The sequence below is a fragment of the Pelodiscus sinensis genome, chromosome 10 (assembly GCF_052426305.1).
Source record: "Pelodiscus sinensis isolate ZL-2025 chromosome 10, ASM5242630v1, whole genome shotgun sequence".
NCBI lineage: Eukaryota > Metazoa > Chordata > Testudines > Trionychidae > Pelodiscus > Pelodiscus sinensis.
The window spans coordinates 3,715,993-3,743,250 of record NC_143061.1 but is presented as its reverse complement, the minus strand read 5'-3'; the positions used below and the strand labels follow the sequence as shown (position 1 = coordinate 3,743,250).

The window sequence follows — 27,258 nt, the reverse complement described above, 5'->3', positions numbered from 1 at the left end:
TGGTCTATAAAATCATAAGTGATATGGGAAAAGTACATAAGGAAAAGTTATTTACTTGTTCCCATAATATAAGAAATGGGGGTCACCAAATGAAATTAAGAAGCAGCAAACAAACAAACAAAAGGAAGTTTTTCTTCATGCAGCGCACAGTCTACCTATGGAACTCCTTGCCAGAGGAGATTGTGAAGACCAGGACTTTAACAGGGTTCGAAAAAGAGCTAGATAGATTCATGGAGGTTAGGTCCATCAATGGCTGTTCGGCAGGATGGGTAGGAATGGTGTCCCCAGCCTCTGTTTGTCGGAGGCTGTGATTGGATGACAGGAGAGGGATCACTTGATTCCCTGTTCTGTTCACTCCCTCTGGGGCACCTGGCCTTGGCCACGGTGGGCAGACAGGACACTGGGCTAGAGGGACCATTGGTCTGACCCAGTGTGGCCGTTCTTATGTTCTGTTGGGAGTGGTGGCTGCAGATCTCCCAGCCTTGGGGGCACATGGCTTCTCCTCCACTGCCTTAGGGGGGCAATTCCTCATCTCTCATTACCAGGGTAACATAACGGTTCTCCAGGATCACGGTGAGGGGGTTGGGAGCAGGGGTGGAACACTGCACTGTCCAGAGAACACCAACAACATTGATTGATCCTATGAGGGCAGACTGAAGGAATCGGGTTTGTTTAGTCTGGAAAAGAGAAGACCGAGAGGGGACATGAGAGCAGCTTTCAAGTTCCTATGAGATTTTATCAAGGAGAAAAAATATTCTGAGGCTACCTCTGCAGATACCTCTGCGGACAGGACAAGGAGCAATGGGCTTAAATTGCAGCAAGGGAGGTTGAGGTTGGACATCAGGAAAAACTTCCTACCTGTCCGGGTGGTCAAACACTGGAATCAATTGCCTGGGGATGTTGTGGAATCTCCATCTCTGGAGATATTTAAGAGCAGGTTAGAATCTGTCAGGGGTGATCTAGACGGTGCTTGGTCCTGCCGTGAGGGCAGGGGCCTGGACTCGAGGACCTTTCAAGGTCCCTTCCCGTTCTAGTATTCTAGGATTCTATGACGGAATCGAGTTAAACCTCTCGCTTCTACACGGGATCAACCGCGGCGGCTCTCCAGGGCAGATGAGATGGAAACAGGGTGCACGAACCATCAAGCATCAGTTCTTTCCTGGCTTGCAGAGCTGTACATGGCCTATCCCTGCCTTACCTGTCATGGAGAATTCTGCTGCCACTCTTATCAGTCTATGATCCCAGCTGGCTTTAGCCTCAGCTTACATTTTCAAGCAAGCATCTTTGTTTTTTCCCCCAGGCTGCCCCTTGTGCTCAGAAGGCGCTCCCTATAAGTCTCTGTAAGGCAGCTCCCTTTTATGTGCACACTCATTCTCAGCTTTGTCCTACAATTATGAGCTTCATGTTAGTTTGGGGGAAGGGAAAGTATTGTGCCTACCCAATTGGTTGATGAATATTTCTTTGAAAATTTTCTTCGGGTGTGTTTGGATTTATATTTTTTAACAAATGAAAAGTTTCCGTCAAAAACTCCCAAAAGTTCATCCAAATCAGGTCCCTCCCACCAAATTTCTGCGTTGGTGGTATGAAAGGACCATTTTTTGACAAAAAAAATGTTTCAAACAAAGTATTTTGGCCATTTGTAACGTCAGCCCGTCTGAAGATGCCCCTGTTAATTTTGGTGCCATCTGTATAGCTGTGTCTTTAGGGCCTGGTTTTAGATCCATTCACTTGAATGCCTGTTCTCCTTTAAAGATAAAATGAAAAAAAATTAATAAGAACAGTGTCATTGCACCTATAGAGAAGTGAAGACTTCTTGTGAGTGCTAAGGTTACACTGATAGTTTTAATACAAATTAACTGGAAATAAAGTCTGTTCCTGTGAATAACCTTAAAATCTGCCTCTGCCAAAAGGAGAAGTCATATGTGGAGCCAACTGAGTGACTCAGCAGCTGCTAAAGAGAGTTAAAGTTAACACTTCTGATTGCCTTGTTGCGTCTGCGTTGCTGCCATATCTTGATATAAGATATTCACAACTCCAGATTCCACATATTTCATTAGAAACCCAAAGTAAGTGACCTTTGACCTGCCTCATCTAACAGCCTTGAGAAACATGGTGTTTATTTCATAGCTGTTGTTGAAAGTTTGGAGCCTTTAAGGTCGAATTTGCAGAAGTAACTCAAGGGAAGGGAATTGAATAGCTCCATCGTAAAAGCCCGTTGAAAGTTAGTTCAGAATCCAACTCTTTGCAAGGTTTCATGAACCAGTTAAAGCGACTTCTCTGTTTTGGAGCAAAATATGGAAAGATGAAAGGCAGCGTTAGTCATTTTCCCCATTTTACATAACAATATTGTAGCAAACGCTGTATTTCCCACATGTGTAAATGCATAGCCTGAATAATTAGAGAAGGCAATGCAGTGGTAATAAACCACTCTTTACGTGGTGAGAGCAGAGCAATTATTCTGTTTTTAAATTTGGGGAGCCGGGGGGGTTAGTAATGTTCATCTTTGCTTTCGTTATTCACGCTCTCCTGGAGAGAGCTTGTTTTTATTGTCGAGAGAGAGAATTTATCATTGCTTGGATCTGGGCCAGCTGGATTTATGCTAATTGCTCCTGATGCCTACAGTTTCATAGACTCATTTAACAGTCGAGCTGGAAGGAACCTCGCGAGGTCATCGAGTCCAGTCCCCTGCCCTCGCGGCAGGACCCAGCACCGTCTAGATCGGGGGTGGACAAAAGGGCCTCCACGGGCTGTATCCGGCCTGCCAAACGAGTTGATCCAACCCGCGGAGGCCCTGCCTCTCTTCCCTGCCCCCAGGCCAATCGGCCTGGGGGAAGGGGGAAGCGTGGAAGGAGTGCGAGACTTGGCATGCACCCCCCACCCCCACCCCCAAGCCCTGATTGGCCTGGAGGCTGCAGGGGGAGCACACGAAGTCGCTTCCCATGGCCAGGGGCACAGGTACCTAGAGAAAACCACCAGCTGCTCAGGATCTATGGGTGGGGAAGCACAGAATGTCCTGGCCCCGCCCCTTCTGCCTGAGGCCCCGCCCATTCTGCCTGAGGCCCCGCCCCTTCCAGGGCAGCCCGGCACCACTTTAAAAATTTCGGAAGTGGACCCCGGTCAAAAATGATTGTCCATCCCGTGTCTAGATCATCCCTGGCAGGTGTCTGTCCAACCTGCTCTGAAATAGCTCCAGGGATGGAGATTCCACCACCTCCTTTAATTTATCTAAGGTACCTAAGTGGCCCGTTATCAGAGAATCTGAGTGATGTCGTGGTGCCCCAATATTTTACTTCACTCCCCCCGCCTCCCATGCTTGGGACATGGGCCACAGTCAGGGCCCTGGGATGTGGTCAGGAGCTGGGACCAGGAGGCCAGGGCTACAGCTGGAGGTGAGACCGGATCAGAGGTGGGGACAGAGGGGCACTTCCTCCCTGCCCCTCAACCCAGGGCGCTGGCCCCGGCCCCACCGCTCCACCCTCGAACTTTCCTCCTTACAGGGGCGCACTCCACTGTTCGGGGCCCATGGGGGAAATGCCTGTAGGATCCATGTCCGTGAGTGTTAGCACTGGCTTCCACAGAAGGGGGGGCCAGGCCGGTCTCCCCGGTGTGCGGGTTGGAACCTGAGGCGCAGAGAGAAACTAAAGATTTTGCCCAAGGACCCGTAGGGAGCATGCATTGGAGGAGGGACTTGACTGAGCTCAGGTCTCCTGAGTGTCTAGCCACCATGCGGTACCCTGCCCCAGCCATCACAGGAAAGTGCTACAAAGCCAGGTCAGCCTCGGGGAGGTCCCATGCAGCCAGTCAGGAGAGGCATTTCTCCACTGAGGCCACGCGGCCCAGAAGCAGGGGGATGGGGATGGGGATGGTTCTGGCAGCTGGCTCTGCAGAGGAGGTAGTGGCAGACTCTGATGTTTGGCCTTTCCAGTGCTAATGAAACAGCCCATAAGCCACCAGGGCATGGGGCCAGAGAGAACCTAACTTACAAAGAGCTGCCTCGTGCCTCTGCTTGCACCCCATGGGAGCACAAGGGCCGGTCGCACGCAGGGACTGGCATGTAGAGCCCAAAGTGAGAACATAAGAGCGGCCAGACTGGGTCAGACCAAAGGCCCATCTAGCCCAGTGGCCAATACCAGGTGCCCCAGAGGGCGTGAACAGAACAAGGAATCCATCACATGATCCCTCCCGTCATCCATTCCCAGCCTCTGACAAGCAGACATTAGGGACGGCTTTTGTACCCATCATGGCTAGCAGCCATTGATGGACCTAACTTCCATGAATTTATCTGACCCTTTTTTGAACCTGTTAAAATCCTGGTCATCACAAAATCCTCTGGCAAGGAGTTCCACAGATTAATTGTGTGCTGCGTGAAGAACATCTTCCTTTTGTTTATTTTAAAACTGCTACCCATTAGTTTCATTTGGTGACCCCTAGTTCTTATGTTATGGGAACAAGTAAATAACTTTCCCTTATTCATTTTCTCCCTACCTATCATGATTTTATAGACCTCTGTCATATCTCCCCTTAGTCTCCTCTATTCTAAGCTGAAAAGTCCAAGTCTTTTTAATCTGTCTTACTATGGGCCCATGGAGCAGGTGGGAGGTTGAGCTACGGGGCACCCATTGCCCTAAGACAAATACAGGGAAATGCTCTGAGCCGCATTAAGGTCACCTTTCAAGAGTGCTTCATGGAGTTAGTGGTGTGACAAAGCTCCTCCTTAACCTGGGTGGGTCCCGCGTTTTCAGGTGGATGACTTGCCTCAGAGGCTCGCAGCAGCCCTCTGTTTAGGCACCGGCTTGCTGTTTGTGGGGTTACTCTCATCATTGGCCAGCATGAGGAAAAGAGGGGACACCAGACTTCCTAGTCCCTGTGGCCCCTCCCAGTGGTACAGGGTAGGACAAACCCTCATACCAAAGCCAGTCTCCTACTAGTACTGAATGGAGAGCTGGAGGGGAGGGGCTTGCCCTCCACTCCGGGTTCCAGTCCAGGGACCCTGTGATAGCAGCTGTCTGTAATATCTCTGGTAACCGCTATGTGACAGCTACCAATCCCTGGGCCATTTCTCCACAGCCTTCCCTAGCACCTTCTTTACTAGAGGGTCTTCCTGGTACCCACTTGCATTTTCTCCTCCCCAACGCTCCACCACATGCACGAGCTCCTTCCTCACACACTGTACTAGCTGAAGGGGAACTCTTTTTAATCAGTCTCAACTGGTTCTTAATTGGCCCCCAGATGCTTTAATTAGTCTGGTGTCCTGGAGTCTGGAAGTCTTCTGATTGCTTCCAGGTGTTTTAATTGGCCTGATTGCTCTGGCTGATTCTAGCAGGTTCCTGCTGGATCTGGATCAGCCCTTGTTCGTCAACACTGGGAACAGAGACCTATTTAATCTGGGGCTAATACACTCATCTCCTGTAGCCCTCTGGCCTGACTCTTTGATAGTGGTTCTTGCTTGCCTGTATCTGTGGGTTCCCATCAGAGATCGCAGGTTTCACAGGGTTTCAAGCTAGCTGGCAATAGACATTCACCCTGGATTGGGGCGTGACCTGGAAATGGCTAGTCTTGCGAGGGAAAATTGGCTTTCTCCGGCTCCTCGTGACTTATTGTTCTGTGGGTTTTTGTAAGAAGCATTTTTGTATTCCCATGACTCAAATGTGTTTTAACTTATTCATTTGAACCAGATGTTTATAAACTCGGCTTAACCCAAAATTGCTTTTGATCATTTGAATTGAGCAGTAGAGGGCGGGGGAAGGTTGCTAGGCTGTGAAAGCATTTGGTATCTTCTGGAACCGTTACGTTGTGCGGCCAGAGCTGCCCAGATGGCTCCATGATCTCATTGTTGGTCCCTCCCCTCTCCTATTGGTTGTTGATAGTTGTTATGCCTTGTCTGTCTTAGCTTGTAAGCTCCTTGGGGCAGGGATTGTCTCTTCTGCTATTTATATGCAGCAGTATAAGGCCTTGATCTCAACTGAGGCTGTAATGGAGTATATATCCTGAGTCATAATAGCCATGTTGTGCAAGGTGCTGTGATAACACATCAGGATAGTCCCTAATGCACTGTTTCTTAAACTGTGTTCCTGTGTTCAAAATGGCCGCTCTTAAAGGGGCAGGCTCAATAACTCCCTTCTCCTCCACCTTTTTTTTTTTTTGCTCAACAAAAAATCCTTGGTGTTTCTCATAAAAAAAATTATCGTTTGGTGTTTCTTGGTCTTAAAAAGTTTAAGAAACACTGCCCTAATGAGTCCTTACTCGCAAGTTACAATGGCTATTGTTTTCTCCCTTTTCTGCAACCATCACAAACTTCTCCTGGGATCTGAGTCAAGCTAGATTCTTGTGCATTGTCTGCCACGGTGGCAGATCTCCAGGCCAAATGAGGCCCATAGCGATACATGTGGCATGCCATCAGTGGTATCTGGGTGGCCTTAGTGCCTGTTTGGAACATAGTCAATAATTCTGTTGCCGCCCAAGAAGGAATAAGGCTAGGGTGTACAGTAGACCTGTACATTGGCTTGAGGCAGTGGTTCTTAACCTTACTGCAGCTTGCACCCCTTTGGTTCTCAAAATATGTTCTCGCCCCCCTTATTAAAAATAATTGAAGTAGGTCAGTTCTTTAATCCTAAGATATATCATAAAAATCTGGCATGGCTCGCACCCCCAGAAAGGGCATCTTGCACCCCCAAGGGGTGCGTGCACCCCATGTTAAGAGCCACTGGCTTAAGGTGTGCAACTCCAGCTATGTAAATAATGTAGCTGAAGTTGGCTTTCCTTAAGCCGAACTTGGCGCAATCTTCACAGACGGAAGTCAATGGGAGCAAACTGTCCTGTTGGCTTCCCCTACTCGTCATGACTGCAAGGAGTACTGGTGCCAATCTAAACCACCCTCAGCATTTGATTTAGCGGGTCTTATCTAGACCCGCTAAATCGAACGCCAGAAGATTGATCTCTGGCACGTCAGTACAGACATGGCCTTAGAATCCAGCTTGTTCTTCCAGGGCTGTCTCCTCTGCAGGGTCAAGAGGAGACCGTTTTGTTTCAGTCGCTGTCAGCCAGGCTGAGTGGGATACACAGTGAGGGAGCCGAGCAGAAAAGCACTTGAGCATTTCAAGCACTGATGTTTTTTCAAGCATTTTTTCCCTTTCCATAAAACATTGCTCCCGTTTGACTCAGCAAGGACCTTTTCATGCTGGCTAATCCTCATATATAGGCATCAGTTCAGGGAGGAGGAGCAGCACACGGCTTTTCCTAGCATTTTGTTTAACTAGGCTGACATTTGTCTGACCAATTAATTCCTCCAAAAACACAAACCCGTTCTGACTGACTGCAGCAACTTCCCCGAGAGCAACAGACGTCTTAAACCCAGTCGGGGGAGTCTCACAGCAGAGATCTAAGTTGGCTATGTTTGTGCGGGACAGCTACCCCCTCCATAAATAGTTTCCCAGTTTTTAATAGTGCTTTGGGTGTAAAATACAAACTGTCCTGGAATACCTCCCCCCCCACACACACACACACGCACATGCAGTCGGAGCTGGATGGTGGTGGAAGATAGGGAGAAGGGTGGTTAAGTCACTGTAGCTCAGAACAGCTTACACCTCTGATCTTGCACCTTCCTTCCTGGGAAGCAGACGGTCGGGAGCACATGCTGCAGACAAATACCGCTCCGTGGTCAACATCCACGGGACAGGAAGAGGAATGAAAATGGAGCAAGTGAGTGGGGAGAAGAGGAGGGTACCAAGCTGGAGCTATCTGGACACTCTGACTACCCTCACTGTGTCCACCAATCAGGAGGGGTGTGGGTTTAACAGGTGTTGTTACTATGCATAGGCAGCCCTACACGATCCTTGACCTCTGAGGATAGGACAAGACGCAATGGGATTAAACTGCAGCCAGGGAGGTTTAGGTTGGACATTAGGAAACACTTCCTATCTGTCCGGGTGGTGAAACACTGGAATAAATTGCCCAGGGAGGTGGTGGAATCTCCATCCCTGGGGATATTAAAGAGCAGGTTGGACAGACGCCTCTCAGGGATGGTGTAGACGGTGCTTGGTCCTGCCGTGAGGGTCAGCAAGCAGCTAAGACATCTCATTTCCTATTGATGGGAGCCGACAACTGCACAGCATGCGCCCCTGCCCTGGTGTCCATCAGCTACTATCGGAGGAGCCCAAATCGCCCCTGAGGGGTAACAGGGATCCCAGCTGAACACAGCCCAAATCACTAGCCACATGGAGAAAAATTGAAAAGGCAGCAGTTATACCAATGCCTTGGGATAGGAATCCTCTTTTTGTTCTGTTTGTCCAGCGCCTAGCACCTCGGCATCCTAGCGCATGACTACGGCTCTCCAACGCGAGGGGATACTCCAAATGAGTGCTATAATAATCATCCAAGCTGTTCCTTTTTACTGGCAGATGACAATGCATTTTGCAGAGCTGGCTTAAAACAAGGATATTTATGAACCCAGGAGAGAGTGTAAGGTTGCGTCATGACGCTGTGACTTCAGCCCTGCCTTCCAGATCTCGGTTCCAGTGCTTTTGTGTTTTGCTTCTTTCAGAAAAGTGCAGAAAGTCCTTGGCGCCGTAGAAAATACAGTGGGTAATTAGCAGCGGCCTGGAAAGATGGGCAGCGGGGAATAAGCTGTAAACCCAGTACCTTCCCACAGGCGGAGTCCACCAACGCCACAACCAATCTGCTCGTTGTGGCTGTTTTGACACCACTTCATGGACGAATGTGACTCTGAAACAGGGTCTGAGTAAAGGGACAGTACCACATACACCTGCCACGCATGTTTGAGCTCACTGCATCGACTGTGTCAGAAGCCTGGATGGCTCCTAACTCGCCGATCCGAGGGAGGATTTCACTAGGTGAAACGTCTTTACCTACGAATCTGGCCGTTTAAAAGAGAAACCTGAGTCTTCGCCAAATGTTTTCTTTCCCTGCCAGCCACAGAGGAGGACAAATGATTCCAGGAGAGCTCAGCTAAGTTACACACAGCCTGTGGATTAACTTTTCCAAGGAAATCTGGCAGGTGCTGGTGCTATTTGATTGATAATGTGTTTCTGAAGTGCCTGTATTCCATTTCTGTGCGCTCTCCCCGGCCAGACTTCCACCGAGTCCCCATCGGGCTGGCCGGAGGGCCTGTTCTGCACTTGCAAGTCGGTGTTTGCTGTCGGGGGAGTGACAGATATGGCAACTCCTTGCAGAATCTTTGGGAGCTCTCACTGTGTTCGGTGGGTGTAGCATCGTGAGCCAGGGATATTACTGGTTCCAGCTGGATTCTCCAGAGACCAACCGAGAAAGAAAGGACTTGGGGATAAATTGCTGACTTTAAACTCTCTGACAGGATCTCTCTTTGGTGCGACTCAGCAAAAAGAAAAAAGGCTCCCCCTTTCTGTCCACACAGGGCCCAATCCTGCCAGTGAAGGGGGTGGAAGGATCTTCTAGTAAGCTTGTAGCAGGCGCAAAGGAACTTTGATTGGTTTTTAAAAGTGCTCTGTAAAGCTTTCGCCTTTTAGGAGAAATGAGCCTTCTTCACAAGACCTGCGTGGGACAGGTTGGACCTCCCTGGCCCAGCACCCTTGGGACCTGACTGGTCCCGGATGAGGGATTTTGCCAGACCAGGGGAGGTTATTTCTGGACCCCCTGCTGTTGCCTCCCTCCCCTTCTCTGGGCTCCCTGGCTGCCCCCGCAGCCCAGCTGAGCTGTGCGCCAGCTCCCACCCACCCCCCATCATGCCAGCCTCCTGGTCCCCCACTCCCTGCAGCGCTCCGGGACTCTCTGGAACACCTGTAGTCTTTCCGGACCACGGATGTTGCCAGACCAGAGAGTTCCAGTTTATAGGGGTGCAGCCTGTAATGTGTAAGTGTTCCCGGCTTTGCTGTTTGTAAGCCTTCAAGCAAAGTGCTAATGCTGGCTTGGCTAGTCTGTCTGCTGGGCTGGGTGTTTTATTGTCTAGGCAGGCAACTGTGGAGCCTGGGAAAAAACGAGAGAGCTGTGGGCCTCCACCCGCGAGGGGCCCAGCAGAGAAGCCAGGAGACGAGAGTGAGGGTCCTTGGAGTGCCGCAGAGGGGGAATACAGGGTCCAGTTCCTTGACCTGGAACAATAGGGCCAAAGGAGGGGGCTTTTCCCCATCCCTGTACCGGTCACGTAACTGTGCCTGCTTCCCACAAGACAGCGGGTAGTGGCTCTGGAAATGCCACTTTCCATCAGCCGCTGATGCAGGCAGTCTGGGCAAGGCACCGGACATCCTGGCTTGAGCATGGAAAAATGAGTCTGAGGCCGCTAGCTGGGTTCTATTGAATACTGGCCCTTCCTCTGGCTGTCCCTGCTAGACCTGTGAACTCAGAGCGTCCGCAAAGACCTGGGCCTTAACAACCTGGGGTTTCGTTAGTGGAGCTGACTGGTTGTGTTCAGATGAACCTCGGTGAGGACGTGGAGGATTTCTCACGTCTTTCCCTTTGGAAGGGAGAATGGGAAGTGACTTTCATCAGGATGGACATGGCAGCGGTGACCGGCACCAGCAGAACGGCTGGCGTTAGAAGGGAACTTTCCAGGATGTTTAAAATATAGCAGCCAAGCATCAACGCAAGGTTAACCTTTGCCACCAGAGTGGGAAGGGAAGTCTTCTCTTGGAACAGGAATGTCTGAGATGGGGTTATTTTTCCCCCTCTATACAGTAATCATCCTCATTCCGTCCTTGTGGAATCTCCATCGCTGAGGATATTTAAGAGCAGGTTGAACACACACCAGTCAGGAATGGTCTAGATGGGGCTTGGTCCTGCCGTGAGGGCAGGGGACTGGACTCGAGGACCTCTCGAGGTCCCTTTCAGTTCTGGTATTCTCTGACTATATGATTCCAGCCCTGCAGGTTGGACAATACCATGACATTTGAGAGACCAAGGGGCTGAGGTAATGTCTTTTCTTTTGGTGGGGGGGTTAACTTCTGTTGATGAGAGAGACCAAAAGCGCTTGGTCCAATAAAAGATATGAGCTCACCCACCTGGTCCCTCTGATAGCCTCAGACCAACATGGCTACAGTGCTGCATAGCATAAGATGGCATTGACAGCTTGGATATGTTTATGCATTACACGTAAACGTGCGCACCTTGTTTAATACGTGTCATTTAACTATGTCGTTAGTAAAGCTGAGGGCACGTCTACACAGCAAGGCAAAAGTCGAATTAAGCTATGCAACTTGTCAGTTGCGTAGCTTAAGTTGAAGTAGCTTCATTCGGCTTTTGGTTCTGTCTGCACAACAGGTAGTCAAAGGAAGATCACTCTTCCTTCGACTTCCCTTACTCCTCGTAAATTGGGGATTGCAGGATTTGGAGTAAGAAGTCCTTCAGCTCAACAATATTTTGAAAAAATGGCTTGCAGGGGAGACACGTTCTTTGTTATTCCGAAACAACGCGGCTGTGTAGATGTGTCCTGAAAGTATTATAAACATGTAACTAACTTGGCACCACTTGCTGATCATCAGTTATGCTGAAATAGCCCAGAAGAGTGCCAGTGAGGGATCCAGGCACATTTTACGTAGGTGGTGGTGCAAATATGTAGCAAAAAATGATCTGTACCCAGACGAAAGATCCTTTTGCACGTTACTTCCCTGTAGCTGTGAATTTCGTTAGTTTCACTGTCCACCTCTGGTCCATTTCGCTGTCTGCTTCTCAAGGGCAAACCCAACACTGTTGGGATTGTGTCACCTGGGTTCATGCCTAAATGAACTTCGTTTTCTTTCTAAAGACCCCTTCATATCTGGTTTTCGAAAACGTCTTGCTTCAGCTTGATGGAGCCTTAACAGTTTGCCCTGAACACTCCAATGCCATCCCTGTAGGCACTTTACAAACTGAATACTAAGCTATTCTGTACGTGCGAGGGCTGGGAATGGGCTTAGCCAGAGAGTGGTGTGGTGCATGCGCATTTCCCATTGCACGTCTGTGCAGTGTGGGATCCCGGAGTGATGCGAAAGACCTAGGAAGCAACGCCAGCTGTCAGCTCGATATTCGGTCAGCTCTGCTTTGACGTGAGCCATCCTGACAGCAGAGTCCAGTGGCCTTCCTGTTCCATGCTAACCCAGCCTTCCTTCTCACGGTGAAAAAGAAAAATATTAGCTCTTCTGCCTTCAGAAATATCCTGCCCTGAAAATCCCTGGCTGAACTCTGCTGATGCCAGCACTTCGGCCACCTACTCACGCAGGCATGGGCTGCTTTCCTCGCCATGGGGAGAGACAGGACACAAGAGGGTTTTTGACACTTTGCTGGATCTGGTTATCTGAACCGTCTGGCTGAAGTGAAGAGGTGCCCAGCTAGATGCAGGGGATTAATTGTGCTCGTGCGACGGCCAAGAAACAGCACCGGGAGTTTAGAGAACCACTCAGCTTGTGACCTGTGGGCAAGGGAAGCCTCTGGCAACAGTTCCTACCCCACTGCATGGAAAGGGGGCAGCCGGCAGGCGTGGTGGAATTGTGCCCTGCTCAGAGGCCCCAGGAGTCTCATTGGAGGAGACAGCAGGAAGGGGCGGAGCCTCGGTACATTCACATCATTCTTCCCAAGGACAGCACTGGCCTCACAGGGTGCTAGACCCTCAGTGGCATCAATTGCTCCAGGTTTCCGCACAGACAGCTGCCTGGCACGGACAGGTCTCCGGTGTCTGGATGGCAGGGGAAACGGAACTTCGGGGTCGTTTCTTTGGGAAGAGGATGGACAGATCAGTCCCTGATCTCCCAATTTGCTCCTGGTCTGGAACTCTCTTGGGGACCCTTTTTCACCCGTTCCACACACTCCTTATACAGGCAGTTAATTTTCCCCATCTCTCTGCCCACATTCCCCCGCTTCCTCTCTCTGCCACCCCTGCGTCAGCAGGGCACCGCGTACAGAGATACTTACCTTTCCAGACTGCGCATTTAACTAACATCCAGGTCCGCCGCCTGAGGAGAAGAGAGGAACTGGTGCGTCTCAAATGAATCAGCTGCTACATGATGCATTTGGCCCCATTACTTTTTGCCTGGGTGCATTTATTTCCGGTGAGGTGCTGAGTCTCCACGTAGGAAACTGGGTATTGTTCTGCGGGACACGGTCCTCCCAGTGTTTGCCAAAAATATGCTAGTTTCTGTGTGTTGGGGAGGGGACTCCAGCTGGGGAATAGAAATGTTATCCCTCGTCCTATGCTGACTCATTAGCTGCTGCTTTCTTCTCTGCTTGGAAGGGACCGGTGCCGTGAGTGTGTGTGTCTCTTCCAAAATGAATTAAACATGAAAAAAATAGGCATTTGACTGTAAGGAGTTCTTCAGAAAATGAGAACCCTCCTCCCCTCTTCTTGGAAGGACCTCAAATATTTATAAAGGTTTTACCCACGAAATCCCAGCTGGTGTGAATTCTCCCAGTGCCGGGAGCTCTAATGCTCTCTTCTCTCAACAGAGATTTATGTGTCTAGCGCCTCTTAAAGAAACATTTCAGGGATTTGGCTGAATCGGACTCCCGCGGTCATTCCAGGTAGAGCAGTATCCAAGCCACATGGGTCTTATCTCCAGTTTGACAGTGGATTAGGTATCTATCGAAAGCAGCTATTTTTACCTTGAACCATTGCCACGATCTGTAGTTCACAGCCCACACGAACCTGGCGACAGGTTTATTACATTACACTCTCTGAACCCGGAGCCCGACCGTGTTGCTCCGAAAGCAGCATAATCAAGCTATCCCCTCCCACCAGCCGCTGTGAGAGGGCTCTGTGGAATGAATCTCATGTGGGCAGGCGGTGTGCCTTTAAGATGAGAGGAAACCTATTAACAATCCCAGTTGCCTATTTTACAGTATGTAGAATCACAGCATCCTGGAGTGGGAAGGGACCTCAGGAGTCACCGAGTCCAGCCCCCTGCCCAAAGCAGGACCAACCACAACTCAACCATCCCAGCCAGGACTCTGGCAAGGCAGGTCTTAAACACCCCTAGGGATGGAGATTCCACCCCCTCCTGGGAACCCAGCCCAGCGCTTCCCCACCCGCCTAGGGAAATAGTTTTTCCTAATCTCCAACCTAGACCTCCCCCACTGCAACTTGAGACCATTGCTCCTTGTTCTGCATCTGCCCCCACTGAGACCAGCCTCTCGCCAGCCTCTTGGGAACCCCCCTTCAGGGAGTTGAAGGCTGCTCTCAAATCTCCCCTCGCTCTTCTCTTCTGCAGACTCAACAAACCCAAATCCCTCAGCCTCCCCTCGTAGGTCATATGCTCCAGCCCCAGAATCATTTTTGTGGCCCTCCGCTGGCCCCTCTCCAATGCATCCACATCCTTTCTGTAATGGGAGGCCCAGATTTGGACACAATACTCCAGATGTGACCTCACCCGTGCTGAATGTACTTCTAGCCGTGCATTCCAGCCCTTGGTAGCAACACCGTGCACCTGTTGGAGGATCTCAAAGGGAAATTCCCTCCCCAATCTCGGGCTTACAGACTGCTGAAGCACAGAGAGAGGGGTAGCGAATAACTACCTGAAAAGTCACAGAGAGAGTCACTGCAACCCTGGGTCCTACTCCTCCGCTGTAACTAAAAGACCACGTTACTTGCCAGGGTGATGTAAATCAGAAGATTCCTAAGTAGTCTCTCCTTCTGCCAATCTGAAACTGTTAAGTTTGTGTTTAAGGGTAAACAGTTCAAGTAACATTCATCGGATACATTTCACCTCTGGCAGCTGTTAGCAACTTCTCAAATGTGCCTTGCAGGATGACCGGAAAAAGAAAAGACCGAATAAGTTTGGGCTGCTTTTTGCTCTTCGTTGAAGGGTAACTAAGGCCTGACAAGTTTTGGAGAGTCGGGGCCGGATTCTGCCTTACCCCTTTTTTCCAACCTTTAGAAATATCTAGTACGTCAAGTTTTCATCTTCCCTGAGAGCTCTGTAGAAGATGCAGCCAGCTCCATCCAGCCTTTATTAAAGGGATGGGGGTTCTGAATCCCCCAAAAGGAGGCTTTTCTCCCCACGCATGTTTGAGTTAAACATGCAGTTACAAAACCAGAGTTTGCAACTTTGTGACGCTGTACTTTCTTGGTATTTTAACTGTCACAAATTCTCCAAAAAACGAGGAGTCCTGTGCACATTAAAGACTCACAGATTTCTTTGGCCAGAAACTTTTGTGAACAACACGGACTCCTAAAGGCTAACAGATTTATTTGGGCATAAACTTTCATGGGTTAAAAACCACTTCGTCAGATGCATGGAGTGGAAATCACGGAAGTAGGAATATATATTGTGAATATATATAAATATATCCCTACGCAAAATTATGCACGCACACACACACACACACACACATATATATATATATGATTTCCCCACACAATATATATATCCCTACCTCTGATTTCCCATCATGACTCTGACAGAGTGGTTTTTACCCACGAAAGCTTATACCCGGTGCTACAGGATTCCTTATCGTTTTTAAAGATACAGACTAACAGGACTGTGCCTGGGAGACAACTTATCCCAAAATAGCTATTCCAAGTCTTTTAAACCAGCCCGTTATTTCAAAATAGATTTTGAGATAATGGGCTCTCTGTTCCGGCATCCCTGTATCCTTTGTTCCATGAGGGTTAAGGGACATTTCGGAATAACAGTTTATTTTGAAATTTGATGCTACGTAGAGAGTGCCAAATTTCAAAATAAGCTGTTTTGAAATTAGATCAAAATAAGATACACAATTTGTGTAGCTCAAATTGTGTATCTTATTCCGAGCTAAGAGTGCAGTGTGGATGCACCCTTGGAGTCTTCCAGGAAAAACAGGATAGACAGGAGCTATATTTGTAAAGTAAAAAATATCAAGAAAAGGGGGAAATGCATCCAAACCTTGTCCCTGTACAGTAAGCAAACATTACATTATGCCCAGTGGTTTTTTTCCTTTTTCTAGTTAACTTTCTAACTTACGGTCATGGTGACCTTTCTCTGTCAATGCCAGCTTTTTACATAAAAAACATCAAACAGGAAGTTCGAAAAGAATTTTGTTTTTTTTCCTTTTATGGCTTCCAGAGTTTCCCAGTTTCTAGTCTCTCTGGTCTGCGAGGGATGAGTAGCAGTGTTGTTACAGTTGAGCCGTTGTGCCAAAGCCGCCAGGGTGAATGACTGCACTGCTCCGATTTAGTAAAGGCTCTGCAAATTAACTCTTCTGCCAAAACAAAACAACTTTCCAGCTTCCCAAACCATCTCTGTTTCCTGTTCTGTTAATGTCATGTGGTGCTGCTTGATTTGAGTGTTCGCATAACAATATGCTGTGCAAAATGTTTGTGTGTTTTCAAAGAGCCCTAATCAGTTTAAAGAGCAAACAATTGGAAACTCCTCCACAGTTGCTCTGACAGGACTCGCTAATCCGGTTTGTAAATCGAACCAGTGCCTCTCGAGAAGAACCTCTGGCTTGTCCACAAGTGCCTCCAGGCAGGAGCACACTTGAACATCAGGTTTGTCTTCGCCATCTCTCATCTGCTGCCTGCGTACAGAAGCTCCTTACAATGGGACCGATCCTTCAACCCCCCAAAGTCCGCCTCAGGGTCAGGCACGCTGTGTCAGATGTCTGTAGTCCACAACACGTATTTTCAGTGCCAGTAATGCAAATGTCGTAAGCTCCTTGGGATATGAACCATCCTTGTTAACATAAGAACAGCCAGACTGGGTCAGACCAAAGGTCCATCTAGCCCAGTGTCCTGTTCTCTGACAGTGGCCAATGCCAGATGCCCCCAAGGGAGTAAACAGAACAGGGGATGATCAAGTGATCCCTCTGACAAACAGAGGCTAGAACACCATTCCTACCCATCCCAGTTAATAATTATTGATAAACTTGTTCTCCATGACTTTATCTAGCTCTTTTTTGAAGCCTGTTAAAGTCCTGGTCTTCATCACATCCTCTGGCAAGGAGTTCCACAGATTGACTGTGTGCTGTGTGAAGAAAAACACCCGCTAGTTTGTTTGAACCCTGCTAGCCATTCATTTTGTTTGGTGAGCCCTAGTTCTTATGTTCTGTTGCTCTGTATTTGTACAGTGGCTAGAACAGGAGGGCCCTGAGCTGCTACCGCAGGACACGTAATTATAGCCAGTAAATGTGCAGTGTCCAAGTTTATGAAATATCCTGTCTGTCCTTGAGGAGAAATGTGAATATATTATCTCCCCATTTGAGAGAATAAGGACACTTTGCTGTAATGAGAATAAAAATAAACGGTGACCAGGATGAAATCTACAAAGCCAGGAGATGACTTCACTGTGAATACGAGTCAGTAGATGGTGACCCTGCTCATGTGAAAGAGTTGTTAAACTGTGGACACTGGCCAAGGGCCAGGGAATAAAGTCTCAGTTTCTTTCTATGTCTGAGTGTGGGAGCTTTTAGCAAACTATTTAGCTGTGGAATTTGGGGCGATTTCCTCAAAACAAAAAATCTGTGAAAGTCAGCCCAGCATAGAATCCTAGATCTGGAAAGGACCTCGCGAAGTCATCGAGTCCAGTCCCCTGCCCTCCCGGCAGGGCCAACCACCGGCTAAATCATCCCTGATAGACGTCTGTCCAAGCCTCTCCCGGAAGAGGCATAAGGGTTTTTTGCACAAAACGGAAGCTGCTACACTGTTTCTTTTTGTACAAAAACCCCTTGCACAAAAAGCATCAGCAGAAAATATGCTAATGATTTTGCGACTCATGCTAATGTGTTCATCATTAGCATACTGTCTGCCACAAACACGTGTAGTGTAGACATAGCCTTAGATACCTGAAAACCGTTATCATGTCCCCTTCTCAGTCTTCTCTTTTCCAAACTAAACAAGCCCAATTCTTTCAGCCTTCCCTCACAAATCATGTTCTCTAGACCTTTAATCATTTGTGTTGCTCTTCTCTGGACCTTCTCCAATTTCTCCACATCTTTCCTGAAATGTGGTGCCCAGAACTGGACACAATACTCCAACCGAGGCCTAGTCAGCGGAGAGTAGAGCAGAAGAACGACTTCTCGTGTCTGGCTCACCACACTCCAGTTAATACAGTCCAGAATCATGATTGCTTTTTTTGCAACAGCATCACACTGTTGACTCCTATTTAGCTTGTGACCCCTGGATCCCTTTCAGCACAGCTCCTTCCTAGACAGTCGCTTCCCATTCTGTGTGTGTGAAACAGATTGTTCCTTCCTAAGTGGAACACTTTGCATTTGTCCTTATTAAACATCATCCTGTTTACCTCACACCATTTTTCCTATTTGTCCAGATCATTTTGAATTATGACCCTGTCTTCCAAAGCAGTTGCAACCCCTCCCAGGTTGGGATCATCTGGAAACTCAATACGTGCACTCCCTATGCCAATATCTAAATCACTGATGAAGATATTGAACAGAACCGGTCCCAAAACAGACCCCTGCAGAACCCCACTTGTTATACCTTTCCAGCAGGATTGTGAACCGCAGGCCATTCTGTTATTCTCATTCTGCCCACTCTTCTTAATGTGTCTTTTCTTAGGAAGGCTGCTTGGTGGAAGAGCCTCTTTTGGTGGCTGGTTGCTTCGTAACCCAGGATGCCCGTGTCCTATGTCATGGAAGTTTTCTGTCCCTTTCCTCCGGGTTTCTCAGGAATTGACTCTCTGAGTATCTACTGATTTGAGACTTCTAGCCACGTTTAGTGCCCCTCTTGGTCACCGATCCTGTCTGCTTTTCCGGTCTCTGCTCTCTCCTGTTCCCTTCTTGCCAGCCCTTCCCCTGGGGGCATCTCTGGCAATCACTTCAGAAGCTTGTTATCCAAGGAGCTTGACAAAGCCCTGGCTGGGTTGAGTTAGTTGGGATTGGTCCTGCCTTGGGCAGGGGGCTGAACTCGATGACTCCTGAGGTCTCTTCCAGCTCGATGGTTCTATGATTCTAAGGAGTTTTTGTTTCCTTGACAGCAGTGCAATGTTGAAATTTACGCTTTGATCCCATGCATCTCCTCCAATCCAGCCCCCAGCATGCACTCCCCTCCCCCATCCTTCAGCACCTGTGGCACCCATGACAGAGGCTACTGCAGTTGGTCCCTCATCGTCCGTGTCTGGAGGGTGGTGTGTGGCCATCCCTCAGTGGAAGGAACCCTACACACTGTCCAGACTCCCTCTAAAACTGCTTATTAGCAACCCCTCTGTTTTAATAGCTCTTCCCTCAACCCGCTCTACTTTTTCATTCCGACCTCAGCCCTGGTGTGCATCCTCTCTAGTTTAATTCCCCCTCTTGTCACATTTGCTAGGACCACAGGCTATAAATTACAGAAGCGCCGCTGTAGAATTTCCTGCCACGAATCCTCACAGGAAAGGGAGAAAAGCGGAGCTGCTACGAGTCACCCGACCCTGTGGCACAAGACAAATTGATGTCTTGAGCAGTGAAGGGGCAGCCATGGGGGCAAGCCTGCAGCTCTTCCGGTTCCATGGATACAAAGCCCAACTGCGTTAATCCTGACAAGAAAATCCAGTTCCTGCAGAGAGAAAGCATGTCAGCCTCATTTGTTGTCTTTTCTCTGCAAGTGAGAATAAACCCCAGACCAAAGGAAAGTTTAAAACCTCTGGGAATAGTAACCTTCGGGGCAGACCGCTTATTAGACCAGCAAAATGCTGGTAGTGAAGGAACAAAGTTTACCAGGAAAACTGCCTTTTTGTGGCTACAGTTTATTCCAGCCTCACTCCCCTCGAGCAAATGAGCATGTGACAGGGTGGTCCTGCCATACCTTGTCCCAGAAACACCATAGAGAGGTCCTCCAAGCAGGCAAGAGTGGCAGCGGATGAGCCAACCAATCAGGGGCCAAGAAGGCCTACAAAGGGAGCTGCAAGTTAGAGATGCAATCAGTGTCGCTGGAGCCTGCAAGGAGAGAAGACCACGGGTGACTGGCTGGCTAAGGAAGCAGCAGCACCATGGAGAGCTCTGTGTTGGGAGCTAGCATGGATTATATGATGAACTGTAACAGAGCCCTGAGGTAAGGGTGAGGACCCTAGCTCCAGGAGGGGAAGCCTTGGAGACCCACTCTGCATCTGAGGGGAGAAAAGACTGAGACCATATAGGGGGCACCAAGATGGGCCCTGGTAAAACATGTGCCCGGAAGGGGTTTTGAGTGACTCACACTAGGCTGTGATTCACCTGGAAGGCTGAGTAGCCAAAAAGGCTTTTAAAGAGACAACGCAGGCATACGACTCAACCAGACTGGGGGCACTCACGGGAGGTGAGTACTCCCCCATTACAGAGTCGTACCAGGAAAAGCACCGTGTTGCTGGAAAAGCTGTGACTACACTAGAGACTTCTGCCAGCACAGCTACCTCCGTCAGGGATCACACACTGCCACACCTCTGACCGACACAGCTTGTGCAATAGAAGGCTGAAAATAGACCTGGGTTAAATGTTGGTGTCTCAGCCAGGACCAGTCCACATGTCTCTGGTGTGCAACTTTCCCATGCCCAGCACTGGTCTAGCACTCAGGGTGGAGGGAGGAAAAGAGCTTCAATTCAAAGAATGCATCCATCTTTTAGGCTACATCTACACAGGGTCGCTATTTTGGGATACTAGCAATTCTGCATCTTTAAACATGCCCGCTATTTTGAAATATATTTCTAAGTAACAGGCGCGCTATTCTAGCGTCCCTGTAATCCTCGTTCCGTGAGGGTTAAGGGACTTGTCGGAATGGCGCTTTATTTCAAAATTTGGTGCTGTGTAAACAGTGACAAAATTTGCAATAAGCTATTTCGAAATTACCTCAAAATAAGCTACACAATTTGCATAGCTAATTTTGAGTTAAGGGTGCTGTGTAGATGCACCCTTAGTGAAAAAGGGTTCACACTCTAAAGGCTCAGATGCACACACAGGGTATGTCTACACTTTCACCCTAGTTTGAACTAGAGATGCAAATGTAAGCATTCGAAATAGTCAGTGAAGCGGGGATTTAAATATCCCACGCTTCATTAGCATGATCTTGCCGGCATGTTACTCCGATCAACAGCTGTTTCGAAAGTGAAAGTGTGCACCGGGATGCGTTAGTTCGAACCAAACCCCTTGGTTCGAACTAACATTACTTCTCAAAAAATGAGGCTGGCCATCTCCTCACTGCTGATTGTGTGTGGAATGGCCTTCCAAATTCACTTGGAAATGTTTCAACTGAATGTTGGAGATGTGTGTGGGGGCGGGGGCGGGTTTGGAGAGGAGCAGCCTTGTAGAAACTAAAAAAGTTTGCCGGAGAGCTCTGGTTTCAATGAATTGCCAATTGAAGTTGAGAAAAACGTTTCACAATTTGTTGTCTCTCTTGACAGTATCTAACCAAAAAAAAAGTTTCCACTTTGGTTCACAACAATTTTTTGGTTTGGAGTTTCAATTAATTTATAGTTAAACAAAGAGGGAGGATTTAAAAAAAGAAGAAGTAGAAATCAAAGCACCCACACTTTATACTGACCCTGGTACTAAAGTGCAAGGAACCCAATACCTTAATGTCTGTCTCCTGATTTGACCTGAGCCAATATGACAAATCAGTTAGGCTTTTCCCACAGTCAGAAAGTTGGAACATATGGTGTACTCGGACATACGGTGTAGTTGGACATACGGTGTAGTTGGACATACGGTGTACTCGGACATACGGTGTACTCGGACATACGGTGTACTTGGACATATGGTGTAGTTGGACATATGGTGTACTTGGACATACGGTGTACTCGGACATACGGTGTAGTCAGACATACGGTGTACTCGGACATACCGTGTACTCAGATAAATCATCTTCCACCCAAAGTCCACAGTAGGAAAGCTGTTTTAGCCCCAGAACAGTGTTCTAGCATGTTCTTCAGCTTGGTTGGCTTCTGAGGTGTTAGAGCAACAAACTGCGAAAGAGAGCAGCATTGTGAAACCAAACATACATCGCTGATAGATGCAAAAATACCACTAGAGCACTCACTGGCCTTTGGGGCATGGTTTGGGCATGCAAGGTAACCAGATTACAGAGCCAAAAAAACCCCCGATTAGATCTGTAGGCCAAATCTGGGTTTGTAGCAAGTGAGCGATCGTTAGCATGGATGTGAATGAGAGTGGCACTCATTCTTGCATCTTCCAGGAAATGCCTTGTAGGGGAATGTTCAACCAAAGATCTGACAGGGAAATCCCCTTACGGAACCCGATTCCCAGAAAGGGACGGTAAGTTGGACTCTGAAATGAACTACTTTGTGTTTCTGACTGGTATAGACATGGAAGAAGAAGAAGAGTAAATTCCCTAGGATTCATTTTCAAGTGTCGAAGGGATTAGGAGGGAAATTAAAACACTTGTCTAAGATGCGGTAGCATCCAGCGATGGTGGCGCTATGGCAGAGCCGAGGTTGAGCAGATAGCCCGTGGACAAGGGAAGCACCATCCAATGCCAGAAGCTTGTTATTTACTGGCATGGGGTTCCCAGCCAATATTCCCCTGAGCTCAGTGGCCTGTGTTCTCCAGAAAGTCAGGTTAGACTAACACCAGGGTCCTTCATGGCCGTCCGATCCATAAAGAAGAGTTAGCTGTGACCTATGGCATGCCTGCCCGGGCTGCTGCCTCTAGAGAGTTCTCTGTAGAAATATCAGCTACGTGCAAAAGTCCTTGTAATATTGAGGTTTTGGATCAGGGGTGGGGAACCTAAGACCCGAGGGCCAGTTGTAGCCCCAGCTTGCCTGGATCCGGCCTCTTAGACTCAAGGCTCCCTCCTCAGCATTGGGTAGCCCGTGCTAGCGCACCAGGCCCCCCCGACGTATCCCCGGAGAGCTAGAGCGCACACAATCGACTAGCCTGATAGCAAGGAATTTATTTCCTCTCTCCAGCCCCAGTTCATTGCTTCATTTTACTCCTTTTGAGTGGATTTCTGTGGGGAATTCTTCTAAACCAAAGGTCTGAGCCCACATCTCCTGTGGTGTTCCAGAAACAGCTTTTTTTTTTAAATAACGCACATGGAATGGGAAGCATTTGGAATGAGGCAAGAAGAAAACCAGCAATGACCGGTTTATGTGTCGGCGATGCACATAGCAGCCACGCCCAACTCTGAGGCAATTGCGGAGGAAAAGTCCTTAGAAAACTGCATAACGTTCCTTGGAACTGGGCAGGCTTGTAGAATTCCCCGTGGTAGGTACGAGGGACGGAGCAAACACTGCAGTACCGTGCTCTGTTTAAGGCAGGCCTGGTGACTCTGCTTGGGTGCTTCTGCAAAGAGAAAATCATGCAAAATGACTGTCCCCTGTTCTCTCAGGTACATCAGCCACTGGTAGGATGATGGTGATAGCCAATAAATAAAAAGCCCAGGAATTTCCACCTCGGTTATTACAGTTAGCCAGGATATGATGCAAAATCTGGCCAGGAACCAGCCCGCAGCGGTGACTGAGTCCTTTTTCCAGCCCAAATAGGTCGTTCTCACAATGGGTTGAAATCTAGGGCGTATCGTACCGAGTCTCAAAAACAATCCAGTGGTTCTCTGCCCATTCTAAGGTAAGCGAGCTGCTGGAGCTCCGTGTGTCTTTCCCGTCAGTTGCCGTCTGGGAGATAAGGCCCCAAGGCCTATGTTGCAGTATAGGATTTACCCCTCTGGGCTCTGTGGTGATTCATGTTGTGCAGGATGCGTCAGGAGAAGGGGCTTGCCCGCTGACATTCTTGGCTAAGACAAGCAATCACCGTCCAGTCTTGTAGCTGGCCGAGTTTTCAGTGGGGACACAAGGAATGCAGGAGGAAGCGTGCAGGTTCCCTGTGGCGACGGTCAACATGAAAATACAGATCTGTGGAGTTTAATTGCTCCCTTTCTGCTGGATTTTTTTTCCCCTTTTCTGTTAATCCCAAAGATCACAGACCTCCCTGCTTCCAAACTTCTCCAGCCGGGGTTTGAACATATGGCTCTTGTTTGAGAACGCCAAACATTTCCAGTGAGGCTAGCAGGTGGGATTCTGTCCTGCGCTCCAAAGAAATAAACCATCTGAGCTTCTCCACGGAGGCAGCCTTTGCATCTGTCTGCATGGAATGTGTCTCTCCGGGTGGCATGCGTATTGCAGGTGTTTGATTTCCAAAGGCGAGGTTCATTGGCAGGCTATCGTCACACAAGCTGTCCCGGGGAGGGTTAGCACACAGGACACAGACAGTCCTTAGAAGCCGATTTCTATCGGTGTGTACAGAGCATGCCTGGAGGGAGGAAAGGGAGGAGTGAATCTTTTCACAGAGCTGCCTTGAAATGAAAAGTGTTTTCTAGCTTCAGTGCACCAACAATTGGGCTAGTTCAATACATAAGCTCCTCAAACCAAGATGGCAACACACCGCCATGAAAACGATTATTGAGAGCCATGGGATCTCGAATGGCTGGGGGCAGAAGCCAAATTAGACAAATTAGTACAGTTTGAACCACTCGAGTCCAGCACACTCGGGACCAAACTGGTGCTGAACCAGAGATTTTTCCGGACCACCGGAGGTCAATATTGTCTAGCAGTATGACCAACACTTCCACTGCTTACTGGGCTCTTAGAAGACAATGAGGGGTAAATCAGAGCTAAATCACAGCACAGAACACTGAGAACCAGGACTGGGGGCTGTAAACAAACTTTATGGGACCGCAGGAAACTCAGCCACACCCATGCTAAGTGGACCTCTGGCTAACTGAAATCATGCCGGACTACAGAGGTTGCTGGACCAGAGAGTGCCGGACTAGAGAGGTTCAACCTATACAAAATTGTGGGTGGAACTGACGAAAGGGGAGATGGCAAACGGGTTGTGTGTAAAGGGGAACTATCTAGATGACTAATGAGGTTCACGGGTTGAGCTGGGGCCAGTCTTAGGCCATGTCCAGACTCAGGGGTTTTTTCGGGAAAAGTAGCCTTTTCCCGAAAAAACTTCCCCTGCGTCCAGACTCAAGCCGCGTTCTTTCGAAATTATTTCGAAAGAACGCGGCTTTTCTTTCGATGGCGGTAAACCTAGTTTCACGAGGAAGAACGCCTTCTTTCGAAAGTTCCTCTTTCGAAAGAAGGCATTCTACAATGTAAAGAGGCCGTCTTCGAAAGAGAGCATCCAGACTCGCTGGGTGCTCTCTTTCGAAAAAGCGGATTTCCTCTATCGAAAGATCCGCCTGCAGTCTAGACGCGATCTTTCGAAAGAGGCTCTTTCGAAAGATGCTTTCGAAAGAGCTTCTTTCGAAAGAAGCCTGCAGTCTAGACATAGCCTTAGTGTTTTTCTTAATGCCCCCCGCACAAAAAGTAGGAATGTGCTAATGAATTTGCTGATGATACAAAGTTAGGAAGCATCATCAGTACAGAGGTGGATGGAAATAAACAGGCCAGAACTCTCTGATCTGTGCATGCAGCAACCAGGTAAAACCAAAGGGCCTCGCATTTCCTGGCCGAGCAGTTGCAATCCCAGCCTGTGGGAATCTCTGCCCTGGCATTGACGCATGGGTGTGTGTGTGTGTGTTTGCTTACAGAACACCCTGGAGCAGTGCAGCGTCTGCACCAAGCCCATCATGGAGAGGATCCTGCGAGCCACGGGGAAAGCCTACCATCCGCACTGCTTCACCTGTGTGATGTGCCACCGCAGCCTGGACGGCATCCCCTTCACGGTGGACGCCGGCGGGAACATTCACTGCATCGAGGATTTCCACAAGTACGGCCCGGCCTGCTCTTGTCGGCGTCTCCTGCCCTGGAGCGCGGCCTCTCTGCCTCGCTTCTAAAAATCGCTTCTCTCTTGACGGGGGAGGGACCTACCCAGCTGTATAATCTTCCTGGAAGTCCCTGGAGGCCAGGGAGCCAGCAGGCACCCCCAGCATGCCAGCTGAATTGGCATGGGGAGGCGGTTGTGGGAGGATTTTTCCCTTTGCCTCCCCAGCTGCCTGGTCCTTCTCACGTCAACAGAAAACAGCAATCCTGGAAGTCCAGAGGTGCAAACAATGTGAAGTTTTGGGGGTTAGCTTCCCGCCAGCATGACTCCAGTTTGCTTTCCTTTTTTCCTTGGTTTTCCCCCTGGTTTTCTCCCTCCCTCCGCCTTTATCCCTAAGATCTATAGCCATATTTTCAGGTATTCCCTCACCCTTTTTGGGCTTGGGGGCCGTACACAAGTAAGAAGACCAACAAAAACAAACCTAGCCCTCAAGTGAGGAGGAGATAGACCCTCCCCATATTCCCCTCGCACACCAGAGCCTGGGGGGCCAGGCTAGTTGATGTAGGGTGTGGCAGTGGGGAAGGGGGACTGTAGCACCAGCACAAGCTCCCCAATGCTGGGACCTCGGGGGGCCGGATCCAGGCAAGCGGGAGCCGCATCCGGCCTCCGGGCCTAAGGTTCCTCACCCCTGCCCTGACCAGTCATTGTACTGAACTGTAACTGACCAGCGTAACTCATTGGCACATGTTTATCTAACCAGTTCTATCCCAGCACCTTAATGGGGCTGCATCCAGCAAAAGGGAATGATACAGGAGACGGAAACGATCCAAGAACCAGACCGAGAAACGACTGAGGGATGCGGAGTAGGCCCTGGCCAGACAGAAAGCTGTCCACCTAAGTTTCTAGGCCCTTCCCTTTATCTGTAGGCCATAGATCAGGGGTGGGGAATATAAGGCCCGGGGGCTGGGTGTGGCCCCTAGCTTGCCTGGATCCGGCCCCCGAGGCTCAGGGCTGCCCCCCAGCCTTGGGGAACCCACGATGGTGCCTGTCCCCCGCCCGAAGGCTCCGGTGTGTGAGGGGAATGTGGGAAGTGTCTTTCTCCTTCCCAGTCGGGGGCCACCTCCGTGGGTGGCCCCCAGCTGATTTTTCTGCAGGTCAGCAGCCCCCGGCCCAAAAAGGGCTCCTCACCCCTGCCATAGAGAATAGCCCTACGTTGCTGGAATGGGCCTGGTTTTCGCAGGAAGGCTTTGGGCTGGTTTGGAATGTGCCAAAGAACAAGGCCTGGGACAGAGACTAGGGGCTTACATTGGCCTTTCCAGACAGGCCTGACTAGCTGTGTCCTAACGGGGGCCACGTGGATTTGTCCTGCATCCGCGGCAAGGGATGTCTGCGTGTGCACAGATCTCCCGTCACACCTTGCGCGCGCCACTCGCCCGGGGTTCTGCCTGTAGGGTGCAGGCCCCCTGGGATTTCCTTACCCCCTCCCACCCCGACTTCCTGCTGCACTTCGCCGATGTGCTGCGTGCCTTGCCTGCGGCCTGCAGAGCACAGTGGGTTAGTTGCCTCCCCCTCCTTTGTTTCCATCTGTTAATGAGCCTTAAAGGAGCTAAGGAAACATTCCTAATAATAATCCTTGATGAAATATCTATTTAAAGTGCACTGCAATGGAGGTAGCTGCGGTCTCCCCCCTCCCCATATTGC

General features: G+C 49.2%; 1 protein-coding gene across 6 annotated transcripts in view; it reads left to right on the top strand.

Annotated features, from left to right (window-relative positions):
- The window catches only part of LPP (LIM domain containing preferred translocation partner in lipoma), a 558,558-nt gene that overhangs the window by 508,537 nt on the left and 22,763 nt on the right, over positions 1–27,258 (top strand). For all 6 annotated transcript variants that reach the window (XM_075938236.2, XM_075938238.2, XM_075938235.2 and 3 more), the window contains one exon: positions 25,385–25,563. In XM_075938236.2, coding sequence (XP_075794351.2) covers positions 25,385–25,563 — 179 coding nt within the window. The remainder of the gene's footprint in view (positions 1–25,384; positions 25,564–27,258) is intronic.